Raw genomic sequence first — 21,783 nt, forward strand, 5'->3', positions numbered from 1 at the left:
CACCACAGTCAAGCTAATTAATGTACCCAGCACCTCATGCAGGGAGCATTTGTGTATGTGTGTGTGTATGTGTGTGTGCATGTTTGCGTGTGGTAGGAACACTGAAGACCTACCCTCTAAGCCAATTTGCAGCATACGATAGGTTCCAGTCAGCTCCAGTCACATTGCTGTGCAGTAGATCTCCAGAACTTACTCGTCTGCATGACTGAGACTTGATACCCCTTGACCAACATCTCCCCATGCCCCCCTTTGCCCGGCCCCGGAAACTAATACTCCACTGGGTGTCTAGGAGTTTGCTGTTTGGGATTTCACACATCAGTGAGATCGCCCTGTACTTGCCCTGCTGTGTCTTGCGTATGTCACTTCCCGTAAACGTCCTCCGGGTTCACCCAGGTTGTCGCAAATGACAGGATTTCCTTTTTCAAGGTGGAGTAGTACTCCTTTCAGATAAATACCCTATTTTCTTTATCCATTCATCTGGAGACAGACATTTAGGTTGTTCTCATATCTTGGCTGTTGTGGTTAATGTTGCAATGAACATGGGGGTGCAGATGTCTCTTTGAGATCCCGATTTCATCTACTGTGGACATAGACTCAGGAGTGGGATTGCTGGATCCTGTGGATCCCAGGGTTGCTTTCTTTCTAACTGTTTAAGGAAACTCCATTCTGATCTTCCACAGTGGCTGCCCCAATTTACATCCCCAGCAGTCGTGCACAAAGGGTCCATTTTCTCCACACTGTTGCCAAGGCTTGTTACACCTTGTTGTTTGGAGAAGAGCTCTTGTATCAGGTGGGAGCTGGTGTCTCACTGAGGTTTTGATTTGTATTTCCCTGAAGCTGAGTGATGCTGAGCACCATTTCATACACATACCAGCCCTCTGGATGTCTTCTTCTGAGAAATGCCTGTTCAGGTCCTCTCCCCATTTTCATTTGGGTTATTATTAGTATGAGCAGTCTTATTGCACTGAGTTGTGTGAGCTTCTTATAGATTTGAAAAGTATCCCCTATGAGATGCGTGGTTTGCAAGGATTTTCTCCCATTCTGTAAGTTGCCTTTTCACCCTGTTGATGATTCCTTGGCCAAGCAGAAGGTGTTCGGTTTGACACTCCCACTTGTCTACTTTTGCCTTTGTTGCCCATGTTTTTGGGATCATATTCAAAAAATCATTGCCCACATTGATGTCAAGAAGCTTTCCCCGTATGTCTTCTTTCAGTAGTTTTACGGTCTCAGGTCTTACGTTTCCGTCTTCAGTCCACGTGCGTTGATTTTTGTGATATGGTGTGAGGTAAGGGTCCAATCTCAATCTTCTGCATGTGGACGTTTCGTTTTCCCAACACCATTTATCGAAGAGACTGTCCTTTGTCGTTTGTGTTCCTGGCCCCTGGTGGAAGATGAGTTCACCGAGGTTCTTTGAGAAAATTATTTTGGAATTGTCGTCTCCATTGTTTTCACGGTCAGCTAATGCAGATGTGACTTTTCCTTTGGTAGTGTTGTATTTCCCTGATTGTTGGTGTTTCTTGTAGCTTTGCTTTGGTGTCTTCACAGAAGAGGAAATGGCCACCTCTTCCAGGGTTTATGGAATATTTAAGCAAAGGACTGTCGTAGTCAGAAAGTTCTATGAAGGTCATACTAGCTGTTACCCAAATGGAAAGGAGACTTTAAATGAAATTAAGTAAGTCATCAATTAAAATAAACACAATACGTGCCCTCCTTAATACCCATCATTGGGCTAACCCATCCCCCCACCCTCCCACCCCTCTACAACCCTCACTTTGTTTCTAGGAGTCCATGGTCTCTCACGATTCGTCTCCCCCTCCGATTTCCCCTTTCTTTTTCCTTTCCTTCCCCTAATGTCCTCCGTGCTATTCCTGATGTTCCAGAAATAAGTGAAACCATATGATCATTGACTTTCTCTGCTTGACTTATTTCACTGAGCATCATCTCCTCCAGTCCCATGCATGTGGATGTAAAAGTTGGGTATTCATCCTTCCTGATGGCTGAGTAATATTCCATTGCATACATGGACCACATCTTCTTCATCCATTCGTCTGTTGAAGGGCATCTCGGCTATTTCCACATTTTGGCTATTGCGGACATTGCTGCTATGAACATTGGGGTGCATGTGCTCCTTTATTTCACTACATCTGTATCTTTGGGGTAAATACCCAGGAGTGCAATTGCTGGGTCCTAGGGTCGCTCTATTTTTTATTTTTTTGAGGAACCTCCACACTGTTTTCTGAAGTGGCCGTACCAACTTGCATTCCCATCAACAGTGTAAGAGGGTTCCTTTTTCTCCACAACCTCTCCAACATTTGTTGTTTTTTGCCTTGCCAATTTTTGCCATTCTAACTGGTGTAAGGTGGTATTTCAATGTGGTTTTGATTTGAATTTCCCTGATGGCTAATGATGATGAGCATTTTTTCATGTATCTGTTAGCCATTTGTATGTCTTCTTTGGAGAAGTGTCTGTTCATGTCTTCTGCCCACTTTTTGACTTGATTATTTGTTTTTTTTTTTGGTGTTGACTTTGAGAACTCCATCAAAAACTGAAGATGTACTGTATGGTGACTGACATAATTTAAATAAAATAAAATGAACACAATAATTGAAAGCAAACCTTGAGTGTCAGCTGGTCTTCCAAATGATGTATATGGATTGATCACATGAAGTTCACACCCCCCTCCTGATTCATAAACATGCTTCCACAGGAGAGCAGGGATGCAGACATTACCGTTGCCTCTACTTTCACAGGAGCTGGAGAGGAAGAGTTTCCAGAGCGCTGATCTGGGAAATTGGGGAAGGGTCTACGGGCCCAGCATGATTGTGTGAGTGTGTGTGCACGTGCATGTGCGGGACTGTGGGTGTGTCACAGGAAACTGCCCCAGTCTGGGTGGAGGGAGGCAGAATGGCAGCTGGGGTGGGAGCGACACATCTGGACTCGCTGGGAACGGCCCTGGGTTCAGCTGGAAGAGCAAGCAGTTGACCCCGGGGATGGCGAGGACCAGGGGTGGACTCTGGGAAGGGAAGGGGCAGATGCTGAAGGGAAGTTGCAGAGATGGGTGTGTGCGGGGTGACCTGGAGAAGCAGGTGGCCCTGGAGCACAGATCCCCGGGAAGGTGGTGAATGTGGCTGCGCGGACCAGCTGTGTCTAGGTGTGGGCTGCAGGGTAGGCTGTGGGGTGGACAGGACAGGGGTGAAGGAGGCTGAGTGGTTTCTGCTGGCTGGTTGGCTGTGAGGTGTAAGAGACAGGGGTGGAGGGCAAGCTTCTCTCCTCTCCAGCCAGGCTGCCTGCCTGGAGACCCCAACAGCATCCTCCTCAGAGAAGCAGTGAACAAGGGGTGTGGGAGGGAGTGGGCTGAGGTTGTGCAGTATTCCTCTGCCCCCACGGGGAGGATGGTGGGATCCTCTTCCTGGCCCTGCTGGGCAGCTTTTCAGTGTCAGAGCAGTTCCCCTGGCTGACCTGCCCCTTCCCACGGGTAGCAGGACCTCTGGCTCCAACATCTCAGGACACACCATCTTGTTCATTCTGCCCCCTCAGAGCAGATGTCGATGCTGGGTATAGCTCTCCACTCAAACCGTGAAGATGCTATGGGGTTCAGAGGAGAGGGGTCCTCCCCAGAGCTCCTGCTTGAGGACAGTGATGCATATGGAAAATGGGCCAGGAGAGCAAGGAGTCTGCAGATCATCTCCCACTCAGGATGGTGGCACCCCAATTCGCATGTAAAGTGTAAGTACAATCAAGAGTGTTGAAGTCTCCTCCTGGTTGTGGAGTTCCCCATTTCTTCCCTATTCAAGAAATTAAACACACACACACACACACACACACACACACACACACACACACACACATTTTATTCAAGTAGGCTCCTCACCCAACATGGGGCTTGAGCTCAGGACCCCAAGATCAAGACTCACATATGTTACCCTTTGAATCAGCCCCCTAACCCCCTGTCTGTTGAAGCCATTTTTGTCATTTGCGTGGTGGTTTGCACATTGAGAATTGTCATGTTTTCTTACAGAGGAAACCCCTTTATCAGGCACTGTCCCTCTTTTTCTGTGATACGATTGTTTGCTGTGAAATACACCTCATCTGGTATTCATGTGGCTGTTCAAGCTTTCCTGCATCTTCCCCACTGGAGACTTAGTGCTTTCCCTTCCTGTACTGCAGCTTTTGGAAGTGAGTATTTTCAGTGCCCGTCCATGTGGTGGAGCCCAAGTCCCCGCTCTGATGTCCACCTTGTGATATCATCTGATAAGTAAAGTAAACCGGGAGGGGCATTTCCTCAACTGCATGTTGGCAACAAGACGCATCATGCGTGTTCTCCTCCTGGTTTGTGCTTCTCCATCTCGTTGACAGTATTCCAGAAATAGACGTTGGAGGGGTTAGAGATCCACGATGCAGAGCCTAGTCACCCCCAGATTGTCAATCAAAGATAGTGGGCACGCTTTCTGGAAGCTATCGAAGCAGACATCTGAACGAGACTGAGACACTTCAGCAGGATTCCCCGGCATCAGCTCACCCCTGATGCATGAGCAACATGTACTTACTATCTTACGCCCACATTTTGGGAATAATGAACTGATGATCAGAGCAGGGGCAAGGTTCAGATGGAGATAAGTCTGGACAGGTTAGCCAGGCTCACTCTACAGAGCCTTGAATGCGTGACTCAGCAGCAAGGACCATCTCGTGAGAAAGAATTGGAGATCCACGGAGGATTTTCCAAAGCAGAGCAGGACAGTCCATCATGGGTGTGAGAACACCCTCTCTGGGGACAGTGTGGCAGACAGTGTGTGGCTCTGCCCTGTGATTTAGATCTTAGGCTATTGGGAAATTATGCTTTCTGTTAGTGTTTTCAGACAAGAGCTGCTGAGAGAAGACCCCAGTTTTCCTTTTAAGGAACATGGTCAAAAATATGGAAGCAAAGGAGTAAGACATGCGATCTTTGTTTAATTTATGAAATATGAAGGGAAAGGGAAGATGAAAGTACATCCTCTGAAAAACGGGAGATGTGAGAGTTCAAACAGCAGACATATAGACAGACAGCTGGATGACAGAATAAGAGTTCCTGCCATCATGCCCCAGATCGTCGAAGTGGACAACCCAAATCAGAGATGACCATGCCCAGTCTCCGTAGTGGCCCCAGGCCCGCACCGATGATCTCCAACTTGGTTCGGCTTACCGGGAATGACAGGTCCTGACTCATTGGAACCAGTTTTTAATTCCTAACCACACAGCCCATGACACTGAAGTGGCTGTTCAGAGAGCCAGCTTCTTTCCTGGGACGTGGCTCATTGTCTGATCAGACTCAGGTGAGTCTCCGCAGGTAGATAGTGATCCTGTTTGAGGCACCTCAGTGCCATCATGTGCGTAGGTGCTGTGTCAGATCCGAGGTGACGTTGGATGATGCTCAGGATAGAGTGTACACTATGGCTGTTCCATCCCACTTCAGCCCCATCTCACTAAGGTGTCTGCAGAATAGGAGCAGGTTACAGAGAGAAACCTGTTCTTTACCAGGAACAACACGTGGACCCCGAGTCGACAGACTAGCATCATGGAGAACACCACCAGTGCTCCAGATGGTGGTTTCCATCCTGAACAAAACCTTCCACGTCACCGTGTTGTTTACCACCTTAGAGATGCCGTGGGATTCTTTCCCTTCCTTTATTTATAGGCTTAAACATAACTTCGCCTCCTTAAATAATATATGCTTCTTTTTTGAACTTATGTATAAAATGGAATAACTCTACACACGTGGTTCTTAAAATTTCCCTTCTTTTTTTTTTAGTTGAGTTCCAATGTGATTTATGCGATTGCTTGGTATTTTAATTTGTGCTTCGTTTGGCCATAAGATATTCCATTACATACACGTAACACAAACATTCCTTAATTGTAATTTAATTTGTATGGTTTTGTCTACAGAGAGCAACAGCCTTGTCAATATTCTCCTGCAGGTGTCACCGTGCATACGCACACACTTTCCTCTAGGGTGTGGAGTTATAGGCCAGAGCTGTGTCCCTTCCTTTCACCATGGGATTCTGATCTTCTCCTCCAATTGTTTGTAATGTAATGTACTGGCCGTCTAAGTGCACAATGTTTTCTCCAACATTGGATTTTGCCCTTGTGTTCTCTTGCCTCTCCTGTGCATGCAGAAGGATTTGGGCGTCACAATTTCCCTGAAACTGTGGCATTACATCGAGGTGGTAAATCCCAGGAACTTTAAAATAAAAGGAAGCACATGTGCACGGCGGGTCACCAGCGAGGTGCGCCTGCAGCTAGATCACACTCACTTGTGAAAGATGCTGTATCCATGACCCCGTGACTGGGCACACGGTGCATTCGTGCGTCTCCTTGATGTTGTTCATGACGGGAGTGTTTACACCAAAGAAATGGGCAAATGCCACGAGTCACAACATTAAAAAAAAAACCACATTTATATCTTGGAGTCAGTGTAGTAGTTCACCACCAGGCTTCACTTCAAACACCCCTGAGCTCCCTCAAACTGATGGTATTTCTGGAAAACTCTACCAGGTGTCATCTCATGAGGATAGAAGACCTCTATGAGTCCAGAGAGGGTTTAGGGAAAGGTTTTGGATTCATGTGTTCCAAAGCGGACCTGATTTTCACCCATCTATTTACTTATGAAAACAGATTTTGTGTTTTGGGCTGAAGAGATGGTGGTCTATAGTGCACCTCAGGGAAAGAGGAAATGGAAAGTAAAGGGAAATGTATCCCACGAAGGTGGACCAGAGCTGCTGCTCTAAGAAGGTATGAACGCAACTCCGCTGTGTGGGTCGAACCCTCACACCACAGGGATGAGGAAAGACAGGGGGCAGTCAAGGATGTCCAACAATGGCAGGAGGGAAAGCACCACAGTTCATGGGGGACGAGTCCTGGACTGAGAACAGCCCAGACATTTCCTGGCATCTAAATCATGTTTCCCCCTGGATGTTCTCAGCACACAGATCAGCTAGCATGAGCTGTAGGCTTTCATCCGGATCCCCTTGGGCACATCAGATTGTTGTCCAAAGGTCTGCCACAGGGAATGGTGTGTTTCCCCCCCTTGTGTTTAGCTCCTGGCTGCATCTGGGGTCCTTGTCTGGGTGTGCTGAGCCTCTAGTAGCAGAATCCCGAGGACCAGCAGGATCAAGGCAGCCACGCCCATGCGGATGAGATTCTCCACCGTGTAATCCCTGCGATCTGAGGCTAAGAATGAGGACAGAGAGGTTGCAGAGGTCAGTGTGGACCCAAATCACCCAGATCCTGGATGTGCACCCAGGACACCCGCCTCCCCCTGACAGGACACCCCCTCCACCCCAGCCCCATCACTGAGACATTCTTCTACTTACCACTGCTGGGGTCTGAATTGTTTTGGGGTGGGCTCAGGGTGTCAGCTGTTCCTGCAGGGATGATGGAAGCAGATGGAAGGAGCTGGAGACCCCTGTCCGGCCAGCCCTCTGCTCTGTGTTCTATGTCCCTCAACCTGTCCCTAGCACTTTTTGTACAGTTCCTGACCTAGCCCCTCTCTCTACTAGGAGAATTTGCTCTGCTCTCCTCGCTGGATTCCTTCAGCCTCCTTATTTTCCTTGATTTCAGACTTTGCTTCTGAGTCATTCTGGATAGATTCCAGCCATGCCCCAGGCGCTCAGGATTGCAGAGAAAAATGGCCTCCCAACACAGAAATCATCATGTCCTTGTATGTTTTGTGTTCAGTCTGGGACACAAACCTCCTGTGCTCATGTCCCTGCAGATGAGAGTTCTCATGTATTCAGTAGCTGAGGACCCAGCGTCCATGGACGAGGGGCTGGTGTCAGGGGCTCCTGACGGTCAGGAGCACAGAAGGGCCAAAGTCTGGCGCAGGGTCCCCTTAGCTCCATGTCATCCGGCTCCCATTCTTCAGTTTCTGCATTTTAATCTGTACCTAGAGTATTCATTCTTGGATGTGTTCATTAATTCATTCTTCATATAGTTAGAAATACCTACGGTGCTACACTCATAGAGAGATAGATGATAGATCGATCGATTGATCGATCTGTATCACATCTACATCAACCAAATTGATATGTCTCTCCTAAAGATGTTCAGTCATTGGGTCATATGAACACCATTATTCCTTGCTTGCTGTGTGGATCTAGACAGGGAGACCAGTTACAAACATGTGAAAAGCTATGGGATGAAGATGACGGGCATGAGGACCAATGGCTGCAGATACATATACATGGATATGGATGTAAATGTGTGTTACGCTCATAGATTATAGGTATGGATTTTTATAACCATGTTATTTGTAAAATAGCAGATATAATATAAATACATAAGCAGCTGTATATGTACTGATATCTATGGTGTTCTGTCTAGAGAGAGAGAGAGGTACAGTCTGTCTGTCCCTCAACAGGAGGGCACTCAAGTCTGTGGCGCGTGGGGGTGGGCAAGGGACAGGAGGGTCTGGACTCAGGCCGGTGTCGGACCAGGGGGAGGCCGAGGAGGCCGAGCAGCAGGACGAAGGCCACCGAGACCCCGATGAGGATGTACAGGTACCAGTGGGGACCTGGGGCAGGAGCCACACCATGAAGGAGCCAGTGATGCCATTTAACTGAGCACCTGCTGTGTGCCAGGCACCTGCTGGGCTCTGTGCATTCACCTCTGACCCTGTCAGTGATCACGCAGCAGGGGATTGCCGCCCATCCCGCCCACTCCACAGACAGGAAACTGAGGCACAGAGAAGTCATGCACGTGTCTCAGGTCGCCCAGCGTGGGGGCGGCAGGGCTGGGGCTGGAACCAGGGCTGTGGGTTCCCTTGTAGGATTTGAGGTTTTTTTCTTGCTGCCCCCTTACCCTCCAGGCAGAATACCTGAGTGGAGACCTGTCCACCAAACCCAAGCCCAGACCCGTCTCCCCGACTGCACAGGCCTGACCCCCCACAGGGGCGTGTGTGGGCCTGGAGTGTGTATATGGGTGAGGGCAGGAGGGAGGGCTCTGCCTCTCCAGAGATCCAAGAAGGGCCATGCTGAGGCTTTCACCGAAACCTCACAGCGGCCCTGAGGGAGGTGGTGGGAGGCCTGTTGTGCAGACAGTGAGCCTGGGTCACCGAGAGGGACATGACTTGTCCAAGAGCCCACAGCTGGGAAGTAGCAGAGCTGGGGTCTGATCGTGGGGGTGTGACTTCCAAGGCTTGTTCTTGCCCTGACTCCCCAGATGCTCTCAGGCTGGGCCCCCTTACCTTCTGTGAAGGTGAACTCAGACGCCTCCTGGTTGTGCCTACTCCCCCGCCCCGCACAGGGATGGGGCCACCTTCTTGCAGGTGAGGGGCAGGGGCTACATGCTCCCAACTTCAGGGTGCTCCTCCCCCCACTGGGCGCCACCCTCTCCCTCTGCCATGACCACACCACCTGCCACCTAGCCCAGGCTCAGAGCCCCCAGGGCCCCGTGGTTACCCCAGACACAAGCCATGCCACAGAAGATGACCTTCTGTGAGCCCCCTCACTCCGATCCCCTGAGAACAGGTCCCTGAGCTGACCATGAGGACAAAAATGGGACAGGGCTGGGCTCCTCACCTGAGACCAGGAGCTCCAGGGGGTCACTGGGCTGTGACAACAGGTAGGGAGAGTTGCTGTGTGAGCTGTAGCACCTGTAGGTCCCCTCGTGGTCTGAGGTCATAGGACTCAGGGTGAACTTGACCTGGTAAGGTATCGCTGTGTCCTGCAGATGAAGGACCTGGGGAGGAGCCAGGGACCCCTCCTTGGACAGGTAGAAGCTATCAAACAAGACCTCAGAGCGACACTGCAGAGTCACGTTCTCTCCCCAGGACACTGAAGGCCCTGGCTGGGCTGAGAGGGTCGGTTTCTTATACATTCCTGGGGGAGAGCAAGGTCGTGACGTGTAGAGAGCCACCCCTCCCCACACGCCCTTGACCCTGAGCTGGGGACCACCATCCTCTCTCCAGAGACTCTCTGTGGGACCCCCTCTCAGCACCTCTTGTCTCTCTGAATGGGCGTCCTTTATCTCCATGGCCCTCACTGTCCCTTTCTCAGTCCCTGTCTCTAGACCACGTCTCCCTATCAGCCTGTGCTCCTGACCCTTTCCCTGGACCCCATCACCCAGGGGCAACCGTGTTCCCAGGCCCTGAGTCGGGACGTGGGGCAGGGGGCTCCTCACCTGTGATCAGGACGTCCAGAGGGGCACTGGGTGCCGACCACGTGGAGGAGAGCTTGTGTCCACAGTAGCATCTGTACTGGCCCCCGTGGGAGCGGCTCACAGGGCCCAGGGTGAAGTTGGGGCTGGGTTGCCCATCTAGATGCTGGGGAGCTCTGAGCTCCTCATCCTTGGTCAGAGCGAATCTGTCAAAGCCAGTCTCTGAGCGACACAGGAGGGTCAGGCTGTCTCCAGACTGCACCAGGGAGCCCGGCTGGGCCGAGAGGGAGGGCTCCCTGTAGACACCTGGACAGAAGGGGACAGTGGCCCTGAGGGGACTCACACCCAACTTTGGCCCAGGGCCTGCAGTGAGGCTCGTATGTGTCCCTCCCAAGGCCTCCCACCTGTGGGTCTGGCCCCAGGACGACCTTGTCACCCACCCCCCATCAGCCCCAGGGCTCCACTGGGCATATGGCTTAGGTCAGTCATCTGGGCCCAGGAGGTAGTTGGGGTGAAGCAGGGGCCCCCTCACCTGTGACCTGAAGGTGCAGAGGGTTACTGGGCTGTGACCACAAATATGGGTACGATTCGGGAGAAATGTAGCATCTGTAGGTCCCCCCATGGGAGGTGTTTACAGGGCCCACAAGGAAGACTGCCTGGTACCGCTTACGACGGAACGTCAATTCCAGGTATTGGGGCACATCAGCTCCCCCCTCCTTCAGCAGATGGAATGACCCCCGTGGCCACGGTGAGCTACAGGAGAGGGACACGTTCCCTCCCGAGGCCACCACAAGGGTTGGGTTGGCTGAGAAGGAGGGTGCATCAAACACTCCTGAGAGAGAAGGAAGGAGCTGTGTTATAGGGGCCATCAACTCATGTACCCCATGTACTGTGGACTGTGAGCAAGGGGTCCCCCTGAGGCCACACTCCATTCTCTTCTGCCTGGAGGAGGGCCCCCAGGGGGAGGGGACCAGCTCCTGCCCTCACCTGTCACCACCAGGGTCAGGAGGTCACTCTCCTGTGACCAGCTCTTCCCTCTCTGATATGCACACTGGTATTTCCCTGAATTGTGTGAGGTTATGAATGCAAAGGAGAAACTGGCCCTGTTGCTGGAATCCTGTGAGGTCTTCATGGGCCAGGATCCACGGACACTCTCTTTATACAGATAGTAGACATCAGCCTGCAGAGACGACTGACACCAGATGGTCACAGGGCTCTCCTTGGTGACCATGGGGCCAGGATCAGCCCAGATGGAGGGTTTGGGGAGGGTCACTGGAAAGGAATCAGATGGAGTTGCAAGGGTGCCCTTCTCTCCTCAGTTTCCCACCTGTCGCCCCAAGGCCCTTCCCACACCGGTCACCATCAGCCCTGACCCTCTGCACCCTCCAGCTGCCCAGGGGGTTGTTGGGCAGAAACAGGAGGTCTGGGCAGGACTTACCTGTCCCTGCCTGGTCCCACAGGCCCTGACACAGCCCTGGAAGAGAGTTCCTGTGAGTGCGTCCCCCACCCACACGTAGCTGCTCCAGGCCTGGTTTGGGCCCCTGGGTACTGGGGTCACATCTGGGGCTGAGCACACTCCTTCCCCCAGAAGTTCTGCCCCCACTGATCCTCCACAGTCCTGAGATCTCCCAGGGACCAGGACCTGGGGGCTGGGGGGGAGGGCAACCCCATCCCTCCTCGTTTCCAGAAAGCTCACCAAGGTAGAGAAGGGCAGTGGGGGTCAGGGTCCCAGCGCTGCCTCCCATGGTCCTCAGCCGTGCAGACAGCTTATAAAGTCCTCAGAGTGTGATGGACGGACAGATGCACAGGGTGTGACCCAGCCCAGGCCCCGTGTTGCTGGTCACGTGTCCCGGATGGATGGCCTCACAGGAAGGGGGAGAGCCCCCCCAGGGCCTCGCTCTGCTCTCCCTGAAGGGTGGCATGAGAGCAGCAGGTCCTGGGACTGTTCAAAGCAGATGTGAGTCTCCCCAGACCACACTCACTCCGCCTCCTCCCCACTAAGCCCAAGTCCAGAGGACAGCACTGGTCCCCGCACGTGAAGCTTGGGGAGGTAGGGCAGGGTCTGGGAGCCAGCCCACTTTCAATTCCACTTCTGCCCCTTACTCACACAGAGGCTGTGTGACCTGGGCTGTGACACTTCCCTTTCCTGAGCTTCTGTAAATGCAAATTTTCGTCCTTCCTTCCACCACACTGACAATCAGCCAGTGATTAGTGAGCAGTGACCACATCCAGTCATGGCACCAGGCGCTGGAGATTCATTGGTGAGGGGGCAGACTCGTTCCTTCCCTGGATGCATGGGGCTGTGATTAGTGATAACAGACAATATAAATATTTAGGTGGGAAACAATTCTATTATAGTCTTATAAGACTCTTCCAAGTTGGAAGAAAAAAGAAAACAGAATCATGAGAATCATAATGTGTAGACATCATACAGTCTGGGTCCTGGTGGTGAAGGGTCCTTCTGGGCAGTGGAGTGATGGAAGGCAGGAGCTGGGGTTTAGCACAGAGATAGGAGTGGGGGGCATCCTCAACCAGAAAGATTGGAGCTGTTCTCAGAACTGAGAGCAATCAGGAGGCCAGGGCCTTGTCACACAGGATTTTGAGCATCATGCAAGCATTTGGGATTTCTACTTTAAGGCAATGGGAAGATTTTAACCAGCAGACAGTCGAACAAATTTCTGTCTGGAAAAGACTAACGCTATAGGAAATACAATTAGTAGTCAAACCCCAGCATTTGTCTGGTCCCTGGGTGGTGTGTTGATCACTAATTATGCTGTGTATGTAGTTTTCTCACTTAAGTCTTACCTGAACCTATCACACAAAACACATGTACGGTTGAGCAGAACGAGCCAGGATGGTAGGTTGGAGAGGAGTTAACCAGGTTCAGATTGGCTGAGGGGACAGCCCGAGAGAAGGCATGGAATTGTTAATAGCTCAGTTTGTGTTGCTTGGGGAGGTGTTTGGGTTGGAGTGTAAGTTGTGTTTGCTGGGGCTGGTGGGTTTAGTTCTAGTCTGATGGTCATAGCCTTGAAGATGAGATGGTACAACTTAGATCTTTCTGCAGCAGAGTGCGGGAGGGTTTTGAGTCTCCCACAGGATCAGACCAGCCTGGTGATTAAAAGGATCCTCTGGAGGTGGTGGAGGAATAAACCGGGGAGAGGAGAGGCCTAGTTGGAGGGGCAGTGGGGAGGCTGACAAGCTGATGCACACAGGCTTCTTGAGTTCTTGTGATGGATTGGACGTTAAGAGGGTCTCGGGGCCTGGTAGTGTGTATCCGGTGAGTGGACATGAGCACCAGAGCACGAGGCTGTTCCACCCTCTGTCTGGTGCCTGGAGGAGCCAGTGAGGCCACCCCAGGAGGATGACCCAGGGAGAGGCAGGCAGTGGGAGGTGCTGTGAAGACAGATTGTCATTTCTCAGAAGGAAGCACGGCCCTTCCTCCTGCCCAGGGATTGTGGATTTTCTTTGCCCCCCCAACACTTCCCTTCACTGACTTCCTTGTTTCTGTAAGTCAGCGCCATCTTTCTCTTCATCACTCCTTCTAAACCTCTGATTCATTTCTGCCTCCTCAGGGCCCCGTCCTCCCCTGGGCAGAGCTCTCCATCCCATACTGTGAATTCCTTCTCCAGGCACGGGGTTAAGAGCACGGGTTGGAGGCAATTCAGAGATCGAATTGAAGTTAGAGCTGAAACACTCTTTAGTGTCATTCTTTAGCAGATACTTCCCCTTTCTGAGTCTCCTGTTCCTCATAGTGACAACATAGTGGCCTCTCCCGTCAGGATTGCTGTGGTGCCTCAGGATTGCTGTGGTCCGGGGTGGTTTCATATGTGGCTTGTAGGCACTGAGATGCCCGCAGTGTCAGAGTTCATATCACAGGGTCAATTGAAGGCCACAGCCAACATCCACTCCAAACACACAGAAATGCCAGATAAAGGTTTGTAAGATACATGGCCACAGTTAAATTAGAGTAACTAAAGTGCCAGAAATGCAGAGTGACTCCCTAGACATAAGCAGAGACCAACACTGAGTGGGCTTGGTCATGGGTCCCAGAGATGGGCCCCAGGATCTGGTTTACTGTGTATGTACGGAGACAGGTGGCAAAGCTCCAGAGGAGACAGGGTTCCAGGTATAAGGTTGGGAGCTCTGAGCCTGCTGCCTGTCTGAACAGGGACTGCACTATCTCCACTCCCCGATCTGAGGTCACACCCAGAATTCAGCTCCTTTCTCCAGGTGTGAGTGAAAAATATTCAGTGCAATATGGGCAGGTATCAATGTAGTGTGGAGCTCAATTTTGAATACTCCATGCATTGCTGGCACCCTGAGTTTGGAACACCTACACATTGTGAGTCTGAAGCAATTGCAAGCTAGTCACTTGTTTAGGACTTCACAATACAGGAGAATGGGGGTGATAACTTCTGTGAAGGGTTAGCTCAGTGGCAAAATGACCAAGTGTATGCGATCAACTATGCGATGAAAAACAGAGTACAGACCCAGTCACTGTGGGAATTCCCAACAAAGACGAGGGAGATAAATTGAAAATCGGGAAGAGATTTAAAAATAAGTATGCTTTAAATCTTCAAACAGAAGATGTGACATTCACGATACAAGAAGAGTTTAGTGGAAAAAAGGGTGCTAAGGAAATTTCATAGATAAAAACTCATTAATTGAATAAAAGGATTCAAAAGATCTATTCCATAATAGACATTAGATAACTGATCAGAAAACTGGGGACTTGGAACATGAAACTCAGGAAGTATCCCAGAATGCAGCTGAACATCATGAAAATAGAAACCAAAAAGATAAAATCTGACACATGGAGAATAGAATAACTAAGTCCCAAGACACATTTGTCCTTCATTTTAGTGGAAGAAATGAGAGAATGATCAAGTGACAGCAATTAGGTATTGTTGTTAAGGGTTTTTTGGAAGTGAAACCAGAGAAATGGTCAGCATGGGCTATGAAAGCTGAACTGTTACTGGGAGCTACATCCTCGAAAGCAGGTCAAAATGTCAGCTAGTGGGATGCCTGGGTGGTTCAGTTGGTTAAGCGTCTGCCTTTGGCTCAGATCATGATCCCAGGGTTCTTTTGTTTTTTTTTAAGATTTTATTTATTTATTTGAGAGAGAGAGAATGAGAGATAGAGAGCATGAGAGGGAAGAGGGTCAGAGGAAGAAGCAGACTCCCTGCTGAGCAGGGAGCCCGGTGTGGGACTCGATCCCGGGACTCCAGGATCATGACCTGAGCCGAAGGCAGTCGCTTAAACAACTGAGCCACCCAGGCGCCCCATGATCCCAGGGTTCTGGGATCAAGCCCTGTATTGGGCTCCCTGCTCAGCAGGGAGCCTGCTTCTCCCTCTGCCTCTGCCCCTGCTTGTGCTCTCTCTGACAAATAAATAAAATCTTAAAAAAAAAAAAAGTGTACCTACCCAGGTTGACAACCTGCTCAAACAAACAAAAATCCACATTCCCCAGAAGATTTTATCAGAACCCAGTGTCTTCCAATGTAATATTCAAAGAAACAGGAAAGTCTCAGTAACACTCAAAGGAAAAAATAATCAACAGACACCAACCCTGAGTTCACCAACAGTTTAAAGCCATTTTTTAAAAGATTTATTTATTTATTTTGGGGGGATGGGCAAAAGGAGAGAGAGAGAGATCTCAAGCAGACTCCCTGCTGAGCTCGGAGCCCAATGTGCAGCTCCATCTTATGACCCTGAGATCATGACCTGAACCAAAATCAAGAGTCACTTGCCTAACCGACTGGGCCACCCAGGTGCCCCAAAGCCATTTTTATAATCAAGCTTCATGAAATAAAGACAAACACTCTTGAAATAAATGGAAAAAATAGACGTCTCTCAGCAAAGAAATTATAAGAGGGGGAAAAAAGGAAATTTTAGAACTGAAAAGGTCAGTAACTGAAATTAAAAATTCCTGTGTCTAATGACAGAATGAAGATGACAGAGGCAAGAGTCAGTGAACTTGAAAACAGAACAAGGGAAATTACAATCTGAGCAGTAGAGAAAAAAAGATTTTTAAAAATGAACATAGGGGTGCCTGGGTGTCTCAGATGGTTAAGTGTCTGTCTTCGGCTCAGGTCCTGGTCCCGGGGTCCTGGGATGGAGCCCCATATCGGGCTCCTGGCTCGGTGGGAAGCCTGCTTCTCCCTCTCCCTCTGCCTCTCCCCCCCGCTCAGGCTCTCTCTCTCTCTATCTCTGGGTCTCAAATGAATAATTAAAATCTTAAAAAAAAAGAAATAAAAATGAACACAGATTGAGGGATTTGTGAGACAATTTATATAATTGATCTGCCAGCAAAAGGAGAATGCTATCAGTGAAGAAAAAAAGTTTGAAGAAATAAATGTCCATTTTACAGATTTGTTGAAAGTCATACGTTTACATGTCCAAGATGCTCAGCAAATGAAAAATAGGATAAGCTTTAAAAACCATGCCCACCTACGTCATAATTAACCTAGTCAAAACCAAAAAAGAAAAAGAAATAGAGAAAATGCCACATTACGTAAAGAGGGAAAACAATTTGGGTGATTACAGATTTCACATCAGAAATCATCCTAGTGGGGCACCTGGGCTGCTCAGTCGTTAAGCGTCTGCCTTTGGCTCAGGTCATGATCCCAGGGTCCTGGGATCGAGCCCCACATCGGGCTCCCTGCTCAGCGGGAAGCCTGCTTCTCCCTCTCCTTCTGGCTGCTGATCCCCCTGCTTGTGCTTGTGCTCTTTCTCTCTCAAATAAAATTTTAAAAATCTTGAAAAAAAAGAAAAGAAATCATCCTGGCCAGAAGATTTTTTTTTTAATGTTATGTTAGTGTGAGAGCCAACCTAGAATCTTTCTGGATATATTGTTCAGGAATGGAAGCAAAATAAAGTCATTCTTAGAGGAAGGAACATGGGGAGAATTTGTTGCCAGCAGCTCTGCTCTACCAGAAATGATAAGGTAAGTCTTCAGACAGAAAGGAATTAATTCTAGAGGGAAACTGGGAAGTTCAAGAAAAAGGGAAGAGCAAAAAAGGGAATTAAGTAAATGTAATAGCATACGTCTCTCCTCTTACGTTCATTAAAATATGTAAGGCTGTTGAAAGCAAAACCGTTAAGGTCTGGTGGGCTTTGAATATATGTAGATATAATGCAGACGACCCCTACAACGTAAGGGAGTGAGGGCAAAGGCCCTATACAGTTGTAAGGCTTCTATTTTTTCTGAAAGAGGTGAAATATTAACTCTATGTAGACTCTGAAATTAGGCGTGTATAATACCTACAGTAGCCATTTTAAAAACAACATACAAAGAGTTATAGTTAAAACACCAATAGATAGGGGAGTCTGGGAAATTCAGTTGGTTAAGCATCCAACTCTTGATTTCAGCTCAGGTCATGATCTCAGGGTCATGAGGTCAAGCCCTGTGTTGGGCTCTACACTGGGCATGGAGCCTGCCTGAGATGCTGTCTCCCTCTCCTTTGGCCCCTCCCCCTCAAAAAAAAGACACCAATAAATTAAAATGGAACACTTAAAAATATTCCGAAAAGCAAAAGAAGGCAGGAGAGGGAAAACTGAAGAACAAACAATAAGAGGGGGACAAACAGAAAGCAAACAATAAGATGGTATAAACCTAAAATCAACCTTATCAGTAATTATATTAAGTGTAAACGGGGAAATCACAATTAAATAGCAGAGATCATAGGACTGGATTAACACCACCAAGACCCAACGATGTGCAGTCTACAGGAGGTAAAGATAAAAAATATATTCTCTGCAAACATCAATCAAAAGAAAGCTTAAGTGGCTGTGTTAATTGCCTATGGCTGCTGTAACAAATTATTGTAAACTTGGTGACTTTCAACAACAAAGATTTATTGTCTTACAGTTCTGGGGGTCACAAATACAAAATCACTGGGCTAACGCTGAAGTGTCAGCAGGGCTGCTTGCTTTTGGTAACTCTGCAGTGAGAATCTGTTCCCTTGCCTTTTCAGCTTCCAGAGGCTGCCTGCAGCATATGGCTCCTGACCCCTTCCTTCCATCACTGCAGCCTCTTGATTCCGTCCTTACATCCCCTACCATTGACTCTGACCCTTTGGTCTCCCTCTAATAAGAAGCCTGTGAATACACTGGGCTCACCCAGATAATCAGGGTAATGTTCCCATCTCAAGCTACTTAGTCACATTTACAAAGTCCTCTTGGCCTGTAAGGTAACATTCTCACAGGTTTCAGGGATTAGGGCATGGACACCTTTGGGAATTAGGAGGAAGTGGCAGCTTTCTATCTACCACAGTGGTAGAAGGGAACTTCCTTAATCAGATAAAGAGCATCTATGAAAGACCTTTAGCTAATATCATCATACTGAACACTTTTACAGTATGAAACAAGTCAATGATACTCTCACAACTTCTATTCAGAACTGCCTAACAGTAAAGCAAATGAAAGGAATAAAAAGCATACAGATTGAAGGGGAAGAAATATCAACTGAACTTTATTCTATAAATTAAGGAGGAACAACTGGAAAGCAAAATTAAAATACTATTATAATAGCTCCAAAAACTATACAAATGTAGGGATAAGTATAAGCATAGATGTACAAGGTCTGAAGACTAAAAACTAGAATACTTAGCTAAGAGAAATTAAAGAACTAAAAACAGATACCACATTCATTGACTGAAAGACTCAACATTGGGAGCGGCTGGCTGGCTCAGTCGGTGGAGTGTGTGACTGTTGATCTCGGGGTTGTGAGTTCAAGCCCCATGTTGGGCATGGAGCCTACTTAAAATATAAATAAATAAACAAACATAAAGAAAAGACTCAACATTGTCATTAGGAAGAATGAAATCTTACCATTTGCAACAACATGGATGGAGCTAGAGTTAAGCAAAATAAGTCGGTCAGAGGGGCACCTGGGTGGTTCAGTCGTTAAGCGTCTGCCTTCGGCTCAGGTCATGGTCCCAGGGTCCTGGGATCGAGCCCCTCATCGGGCTCCCTGCTCCGCAGGAAGCCTGCTTCTCCCTCTCCCACTCCCCCTGCTTGTGTTCCCTCTCTCGCTGTGACTCTATCCGTCAAATAAATAAATAAAATCTTTAAAAAAAAATAAGTCTGTCAGAGAAAGAAAAATACCACATGATTTCACTCATATGTGGAATTTAAGAAACAAAACAAAGGAGCAAAGGAATAAAAAGAGGAAGACAAACCAACAAACAGACTCTTAACTGTTGAGAACTGATAGTTACCAGGGGGGAGGTGGGTAGGGGGATGGGTTAAATAGGTGGTGGGGATTACGGACTGCGCTTGTCGTGGTGACCCTTGGTTGATGTATGAAAGTGTTGAATCACTATATTGTACACTAATATTACACTGTACGTTAACTAACTGGAAGCAAAATAAAAAACTTTTTAAAAACCATTCAATATTGTCAAGATATCAGGTCTCTCTAAACTGGTAAGCAAGCCAAATCAAAATCCCAACTAGCTGGGGCACCTGGCGGACTCAGTCAGAAGAGTGTGTGACTCTTGATTTCAGTATCATGAATTCTAGCCCCATGTTGGGTGTAGAAATTACTTAAATAATTTTTTTTAAGCCCAACTATCTCTTTTAGCAGTTGACAAGCTGATACTAATACATATGTGGAAATATAAAAAGAACAATAATAGCACAACAATTCTGAAAAGGAATAAAACTGGACATCTTATGCCAAGACTTTCTGTGGAAGGAAGAAATGTAATGGATGGTGTGGTATTTGCATAGGGATAGGTAGGTGGAAAAAATAAACAATAGAGATGCCAGAGGTAAACCCACACATATATGATTGACTGACTTTTTTTAAGATTTTATTTATTTATTTGACACAGAGACACAGCGAGAGAGGGAACACAAGCAGGGGGTGGTGGGAGAGGGAGAAGCAGGCTTCCCATGGGGCAGGGAGCCCAATGCGGGGCTCGATCCCAGGACCCCGGGATCATGACCTGAGCTGAAGGCAGACACTTAACAACTGAGCCACCCAGGTGCCCCTGACTTTTAACAATGAGACAGAAGTACTTCCTTGAGGAAAAGATAATCTTTTCAACAAATGTTCCTGGAACAACTAGATATCTATTTGGAAAAAAAATGAACTTTGACCTTTACCTCACACCCTCACCATACACGGTAATTCACATGAAATGATCATAGACCTAATAGCAAAAGTCAAAACCATAAGACATCTTAAAAAAAACAATTTAAAGATCTTCACAACTTTGGATTAGACAAAGATTTCTTAGCAAGGTACAAAAAGCACAAACAACAACAAAAAGATTTATTGGACTTCATAAAATTAAAAATTTTTCTCTTCAAAAGACAGCATTAAGTAATGGAAAAAACAAGCCAAGACTGAGAAGTGTGTGTGTGTGTGTGTGTGTCCCTCCGATAAAGGATTATTTGTAGAATAAATAAGGACTTTTACAAATAATACTAAAACCCTCCCACATGAGCAAAACAATTTGAACAGACATTTCTTAAAGAAAACATTAATAATAATGAACACATGAAAAAATGCTCAACATCTATAATCATTAGATAAATGAAATTTAAAAAGACCCATAAAAGGGATGAGTTTTCAAAAACCTATTGCACAAAAGAGTGCAGACATGGCACAGCATATACTTTATGGTTTCATTTCTGTGAACTCTACAATAAGCAAGTCTATTTCCTAGAGAGAGAAAGCTGGTTGCTGTTTACTTCCATCAGGTTGACTGAAAAGCTCACCATGGAATTTTTAGGAGCGCCGGCAATGTTTTATGTACTGTTTGTAGCGACGGTTGTTAAGTGAGTTGTACGTTGGCCAAAGCTAATCACACTGCACACCTACAGGGGGTATATGTTATGCCTCAGTGCACACACGTATATACTAGTCAGGCTCCATCCACGTCCATCCCACTGGGGATGAAATCATCTTCAACTACATGTCTGATTTACTCCCATAGCAATGATACAATACTGAGGACTCAGTGCTGGTCTCCACTGCTGAAGCAATGGGCATTGAGAAGAGTCTGTGGTTAGGTCACTCCCGATGAAAGGCAGTTCATGTTACAAGACTCCTGAGCACCCTCCTTCTCTGCCATCATGGCTTCTTCCTCCATAGGCCCACTGCGTAAACACTGGGATAAGGAAGAACAGAGGCTGGCTAACATCTACCCAATGAGCCACCCAGTCCCCTTGGTCATTAAGGACTATGTCTATAGGGAACTCTCTTGCAGACTTTTTTTTTTAAAGGTTTTTATTTATTTATTTGAGAGGGAGAGAGAGAACAAGCAGGGGAAGCAGAAGAAGGAGAGGGAGAAGCAGGCTCCCCACCGAGCAGGAAGCCCAATGCAGGACTCAATCCCAGGACCCGAGATCATGACCTGAGCTGAAGGCAGATGCCTAACCGACTGAGCCACCCAGGCACACATCTTGGGGACATGCCTATCTGATTCAAAGATCCAAGTGCTTTGTACTCCACTCCTATACCTCTATGCCTACACATGCCTCTGTCCTGGACAGCCCTGTCTCCTCCCACTTGATTCTGCTCCTTCGGGTTCCCTGATCATTTAGGCGAGGCAGAAGCTACTATCCAGGAGTTTGTGTACATCCTCACACCTAGTTGAATCTGTTTCCACAAAAAGTGTATTATCCTGTTCATTACCAAAA

General features: G+C 47.9%; 1 protein-coding gene and 1 long non-coding RNA gene across 9 annotated transcripts in view; one reads left to right on the plus strand and one right to left on the minus strand.

The window, feature by feature from the left end:
* The window catches only part of LOC114204036 (uncharacterized), a 10,517-nt gene extending 2,183 nt beyond the window's left edge, over positions 1–8,334 (plus strand). For 3 of the 5 annotated variants that reach the window (XR_015769225.1, XR_015769224.1, XR_015769227.1), the window contains 3 exons: positions 3,538–3,726; positions 4,019–7,232; positions 7,594–8,334. This is a non-coding gene — a long non-coding RNA (uncharacterized LOC114204036). Of the gene's footprint in view, positions 1–1,757; positions 3,727–4,018; positions 7,233–7,593 lie in introns of those variants that run through there. The other 2 variants (XR_015769228.1, XR_015769226.1) reach the window with 2 other exon arrangements.
* LOC114204196 (leukocyte immunoglobulin-like receptor subfamily A member 6) lies at positions 5,880–12,223 on the minus strand. Of its 4 annotated transcripts, XM_088027884.1 has the most exons (8): positions 11,825–12,221; positions 11,567–11,602; positions 11,116–11,400; positions 10,661–10,960; positions 10,153–10,434; positions 9,552–9,851; positions 7,347–7,397; positions 5,880–7,203 (listed from the first exon to the last, which is right to left on the minus strand). In XM_088027884.1, exons 1-8 carry the CDS (start codon positions 11,871–11,873, stop codon positions 7,067–7,069), a joined length of 1,440 nt encoding a protein of 479 aa, XP_087884010.1. In that variant the 5' UTR covers positions 11,874–12,221; the 3' UTR covers positions 5,880–7,066. The 4 variants fall into 4 exon arrangements, with proteins under 4 accessions (XP_087884010.1, XP_087884012.1, XP_087884009.1 ...); XM_088027886.1 differs by lacking the exons at positions 5,880–7,203; positions 7,347–7,397 and adding an exon at positions 7,795–7,918; XM_088027883.1 differs by lacking the exons at positions 5,880–7,203; positions 7,347–7,397 and adding an exon at positions 7,925–8,545 and having other exon boundaries at positions 11,825–12,223.
* Between the last annotated feature and the right edge of the window lie 9,560 nt (positions 12,224–21,783).

The sequence above is a fragment of the Eumetopias jubatus genome, unplaced genomic scaffold, assembly GCF_037043125.1.
Source record: "Eumetopias jubatus isolate StellerSeaLion01/CBP00866 unplaced genomic scaffold, mEumJub1_p1.0 scaffold_10, whole genome shotgun sequence".
In the NCBI taxonomy this organism is placed as follows: Eukaryota; Metazoa; Chordata; class Mammalia; order Carnivora; family Otariidae; genus Eumetopias; species Eumetopias jubatus.